The sequence below is a fragment of the Engraulis encrasicolus genome, chromosome 7 (assembly GCF_034702125.1).
Source record: "Engraulis encrasicolus isolate BLACKSEA-1 chromosome 7, IST_EnEncr_1.0, whole genome shotgun sequence".
In the NCBI taxonomy this organism is placed as follows: domain Eukaryota; kingdom Metazoa; phylum Chordata; class Actinopteri; order Clupeiformes; family Engraulidae; genus Engraulis; species Engraulis encrasicolus.
Window position 1 is genome coordinate 4,887,160 of NC_085863.1, and position 5,700 is coordinate 4,892,859.

The 5,700-nt window shown below is 41.1% G+C and overlaps 1 protein-coding gene across 1 annotated transcript; it reads right to left on the bottom strand.

The window, feature by feature from the left end:
* Window positions 1–474: 474 nt before the first annotated feature.
* Window positions 475–4,686, bottom strand: LOC134453309 (fibrinogen- and Ig-binding protein-like). Its single transcript, XM_063204186.1, has 2 exons — window positions 4,486–4,686; window positions 475–1,409 (listed from the first exon to the last, which is right to left on the bottom strand). The coding sequence occupies exons 1-2, from the start codon at window positions 4,678–4,680 to the stop codon at window positions 546–548; spliced, it is 1,059 nt and encodes a 352-aa protein (XP_063060256.1). The 5' UTR covers window positions 4,681–4,686; the 3' UTR covers window positions 475–545.
* Window positions 4,687–5,700: the final 1,014 nt, after the last annotated feature.

Consider the following 5,700-nt stretch of genomic DNA (forward strand, 5'->3'; position numbering starts at 1 on the left):
GGGTGTTCACTGACATCCCCAAACAAGTTTAAAGGTGAAATATGGCTTCTGTTGTTTTTTATTTGCCTTTTTGTGAATGAAAAAAAAATGTATATATACAATGTATTTACATGCTATGAGAGAAGACATGTTTCACTAGAAAAAAAAAATGTTATGTAATAGGCCAACCAGTGAATACCCCGGGTGAGTTACATATTCTTGAGCACAAATGTCAAGTGTGGTATAAGAACAGGTTTTGACATGCCCATAGACTGCCATTCTAAATCCAGATGAGAAAATATCCAAATTAGCCAAATAACAGAGACACACAAAGTAAACAGTGAGGGGGATTCTAAAGCTAGACATATGTGGTAATAGATAGCAAGGACACATGTCACTGATCACAGAAGTCTTACTATTGGTGTATTGGTGTGTAATGATAACCCGACAGATATGCAGATAAAAGGATGTTTATTTGATCATGATAGTGATTTACATTTATCATTTCTCAATCAAATAACCTCCAAAATGAGTCATGATGAATGATCATGGTGATCTTCTGGCGTTCAGAGAGGGAAGAGCAGGAAGCCACTGAAGGTGCTGTGGTTATTAGAATCATCATAGAGCCTGTAGCCTGCTGGTAGCACCATGTTTACTGTATCTCCCTTCTCCAGCTGCAGAGTCAGGCCACTGGACAGATAGGTGTGATATCCATCAGTGTCATGCTCAGACAGCCACATGAGCTGCTGCCCATTCTTATGCATCCTGATATACATATACAAGCTAGATGAGTCCAGTATATCCGCAACAGTGAACCTGAAGTAGTAGACCCCCCTGACAGGAGCAGTGAAGAAGCCAGATGTGTTGCTGTAGGCCTCTCCTACATTAGTGATGACTCTACTGAAGACCAAGTTCAGGTCATTACTCCCAGACTGTATGTATCCGTTACCCAGACCTGCTGAGAAGGCCACCTTGGGTGCTGCCCTGATCTCATTCTCCAGATTATCCACTTCGGTCTCAGTGGCTGCCAGTCTGGTCTTCACTGCTGTCAGCTCTGCCTCTTGTGCTGCATTTTCCATCTTCAGGTCATCTATCACAGTTTCACTAGCAGCCAGCCTGGTCTTCAGAGCAGCCAGCTCCTGCTCATGTGCAGCACTGTCCATCTTCAGGTCCTTGACTTCAGTTTCACTAGCAGTCAGCCTGGTCCTCAGTTCCCCATTTTCCTTCTTCAGAGCAGCCAGCTCCTGCTCATGCTTCTCTAGTTCGGCCAGAGCGTCTTCATTTGCCAACTTCAGGTGTGTGACTTCAGGCTGAGTGACATCCAGTCTGGTCTTGAGTTCCCCGGTTGCCGTTTTCAGGTGTGTGACTTCAGTTTCACTGGCAGTCAGTCTGGTCTTCATTGCTTCATTTTCAGCCTCCAATACCTTAACCTAGAGTAGAGTAGAGTAGAATAGAATAGAATAGAATAGAATAGAATAGAATAGAATAGAATAGAATAGAATAGAGTACAGTACAGTAGAGTAGAAAGTCTTTATTGACACTATAGTAGTACGATGGCATACGTATAACGCTTCACTATAAGATGCACAGAAAATAAACAGGAGAAATTACAAGTTTGTACATTACATTGCACTTAGCTGATGCTTATTTGAAAAATGACTTCCAAATATTTACCGGGTATTGATTACAGTCCCTGGAGCAATGTAGGCACCCTCTCAATGGGACTTCAGTGGTGAAGGGAGGAAGGGATTGAACTTGCAACCCTGTGATCTACAGTCCAAGTCCCTAACCATTACACCACAGCTGTTAAAAAAAAGGGCAGCCGTGGCCTAGTGGATAAGGAGATAGGCTTTAAATCAGAGGGTTCTGGGTTCTTATCCCACCCTTCCCATCCCTACTCCATGGCTGAAGTGCCCTTGAGCAAAGCACCTAACTCCATACTGCTCCAGGGACTGTAACCAATACCCTGTCATGTAAATGTAAAACTAACATAAAACTAACTACTGGCTACTACAATACATAAACTATAAGACTTGGGCAATTCCTGGAGGTACACAGGCACATATCAGCAACAGGCTTGAGAATAAAGTGACTACAAAAACTAATAGTGAAAATGGACCATCCAACTTGTGTTAGTGCTAACTTCAAAAGTCAGCCTCCATAATGGCATGCGGGTGCAGTAGTGCATTGGTTAAGATGTTCTCACTCATCTGTAGAGTTAAATACAGTGCTGAATGGTATAAATGGGTTTTAAACAGCATGGAAAGCCACTCATACATTATATTTTGAAGGGAGATCTTTGATTACTGCCACATAGTAAGGTCAAATTGCATTCTCTACTATGTTTTAACAGTTTGGCTCCATCATAAGGACCAGCAGGTGATAAAATGGTGGGCTTTTGGTCAAGACCTGTCACACTGTAAGCACTACAGAAAGGAAAACATTGCAAAACATGACAAGGAATACACCCACCATTTAAGCTGGTGAAATCATGTCCAAGATAGGAATTAACACTGTTTTTATATAAAATCATCTCATCAGTTAATGTATCTAACTGCTAAGTGTTGTCTTTTGTTTTGTTTTTAGTCTTCCTCGACATTTGCTGCCTTTTATTGTCCCCGTCCCAACTCTTTGAGACGTGTTGCATTTATCAAATTAGAAATGAGTACATATGTCCCCCAAAACAATATTTTTTTCTCGGTTTTAACACTTAATATGTTATCTTTTCACTATTCTCCATCTAATGAATAGATTGAATGTTTTGAAAATGATAGCATTTTGATTTTATTCACTGTTTACCAAACGTCCCAACTTAACCGGAGTTGGGGTTTGTAGCAGTAGAGATAGCAACATCATTTACCTCATTAGAGTAGAGTAGAGAGTAGAGTATCATTTAGCGGTAGAGGTAGCAATATCATTTACCTCATTACAGTAGAGTAGAGAGTAGAGTATCATTTGCAGTAGAGATAGCAATATCATTTACCTCATTAGAGTAGAGTAGAGAGTAGAGTATCATTTAGCAGTAGAGATAGCAATATCATTTACCTTATTAGTAGTAGAGTAGAGAGTAGAGTATCATTTAGCGGTAGAGATAGCAATATCATTTACCTTATTAGTAGTGGAGTAGAGAGTAGAGTATCATTTAGCGGTAGAGATAGCAATATCATTTACCTTATTAGTAGTGGAGTAGAGAGTAGAGTATCATTTAGCGGTAGAGATAGCAATATCATTTACCTTATTAGTAGTGGAGTAGAGAGTAGAGTATCATTTAGCGGTAGAGATAGCAATATCATTTACCCCATTAGAGTAGAGTAGAGAGTAGAGTATCATTTAGCGGTAGAGATAGCAATATCATTTACCTTATTAGAGTAGAGTAGAGAGTAGAGTATCATTTAGCGGTAGAGATAGCAATATCATTTACCTTATTAGTAGTGGAGTAGAGAGTAGAGTATCATTTAGCGGTAGAGATAGCAATATCATTTACCTTATTAGTAGTGGAGTAGAGAGTAGAGTATCATTTAGCAGTAGAGATAGCGATATCATTTCCCTCATTAGTAGTAGAGTAGACAATCATTTAGCGGTAGAGATAGCAATATCATTTACCTTATTCGAGTAGAGTAGAGAGTAGAGTATCATTTAGTAGTAGAAATAGCAATATAATTTACCTTATTAGTAGTAGAGTAGAGAGTAGAGTATCATTTAGCGGTAGAGATAGCAATATCATTTAGCTTATTAATAATAATAATAATAATAATTGTATTTGTATAGCACTGTGTCATACAAGGCATGTAACTCAAAGTGCTTAACAAATGGGAAAAAACATTGTTAGAGATGGATTTAAAAGGAGAGGAAGAGAGGAAAGGCAGAAACAGCAGGAGGGCAGAGGAAGAAGAGATAGACAGAGATTGTAGAGTCATAAGGTCAGCGTAGGTTAGGACCAGGATTCTTAGATGCGTAAGGTCCATAGTGGCTGGGCCTATCATAAGTTATAGATAGTCACACAGAGATTGGGCACACAGGTGCGCCCCCTGGTGGCATCAGGGGTGAGGAAAAACTCCCTTTCGCTTGATTCATAGTTTGTAAGGGAAAAAAAAAAAGCTCAGTGAGGTCTGAGAAAAAAAACCCTATAGTCAGGAAGAAACCTCAGGCAGAGACCAGCGGCCACCTAGGGGAGCCCCCTGCCAGGGCTGGTTGAGAGTAGTAAGGGCGCTGCGGCATCTGGGACACTATGACGCCTTATTAGAGTAGAGTAGAGAGTAGAGTATCATTTAGCAGTAGAGATAGCAATATAATTTACCTTATTAGAGTAGAGTAGAGAGTAGAGTATCATTTAGCGGTAGAGATAGCAATATCATTTACCTCATTAGTAGTAGAGTAGAGAGTAGAGTATCATTTAGCGGTAGAGATAGCAATATCATTTACCTCATTAGTAGTAGAGTAGAGAGTAGAGTATCATTTAGCGGTAGAGATAGCAATATCATTTACCTCATCCTGAGTGTATCTTACCGTTGTCGTCAGCTCCACCACCATGTCTCTGAGTTCCTTCAGCTCAGCAGAGACGTCCAGCTGGGTAGAGACTTCAGCAGCAGCAGCAGCAGCCCCAGTGCCCTGGCTCTCTGTCGGGACTTCAGTCTGGGTACTCCGAGTCTGAGCTCCACACATGGAGAGCAGCAGCACCAGCAGTGAGATGGCAGCCCTCATCTTCCAAGTCACTGTAAAATAAAACATTCAACAGATTCTGAGTATCTCACACAATGAAACTAGTCATTACTGACCTGCTAACTAAAATGGCAAAATATTTAGTGGAGGTTAAGCTAAGCATACGTTTTACACACAGGCACGCACACACGCACACACGCACACACACACACACACACACACACCAGGCACGTGCACTCCAATACGGCAGGGGAGGCACGGCCTCACCAGCTCCAGAAGAGAATGATGAGATGCAGTTAATGTGAATAATAGTAACAATAACAGCTATTGTTTTCGAGCATCTGCACCATAACTACCATTTGAGCAGTATTTAAACAGTTTCACTCATTTTCAATCATTTCCGTGGCCAAAATCGTAATATTTGCCCATTTCATGTCAAATTGCTCCGAATACGCTGAATTTGGGGCAACTCTGAACTGGCCTCACCCCGGATTGCGCAATCCCTCGTTAACAAAGTTGCGCGCATGCGCCATGTTGCTCGTTCTGTGAATGCAACCTGGTAATATTGTATTAAACGTTTTTATACACTTAATAGAAGTATGTATGGTGTGCCCTCATTTCCTGATATTTTTTAAATATTTTCTATGTGTGATTATCATTTCTTTACTCTGGACGCTTTGGCATAACGCCCACTGAAATATACAATGGTGAGGCGAGCAGTAGCCTGGCCGCAGACTCCTTCTGGTGTTGAGTCTTGCTGGACAGTTACGTCATAGCGAATCTGAAGTTCACAATACAGTCAGTCGGTGTTGTTGGCTAGCTTGTTCACGTTGACTGCTACAAGTGGAAACTAAGAGCATTCTCAAAGTTGGATTTCCAAGGGGAAAATATGTGATAAAGAATGGAGGACCGACAGAGCTGAAGGGTTTTCTACTCAGGTGACCGGTCAGAATAACTACCCGATCATTTCAAAGTGAGTGGTACAACACTGCAGAAAATATTGTTGTTTCCCCTGTGTCTTGTTTGCAACCGGCGAGAATGTGTGGAAGACCATTCGCATGG

What these genes read in the sequence shown, in the direction of transcription:
- LOC134453309 (XM_063204186.1), bottom strand. Translation starts at nt 4,680, where the DNA reads ATGAGGGCTGCCATCTCACTGCTGGTGCTGCTGCTCTCCATGTGTGGA. An exon ending in TGGTGGAGCTGACGACAACG is followed by an intron (nt 1,410 to 4,485) that starts GTAAGATACACT and finishes ACTCTACTCTAG; the next exon opens with GTTAAGGTATTGGAGGCTGA.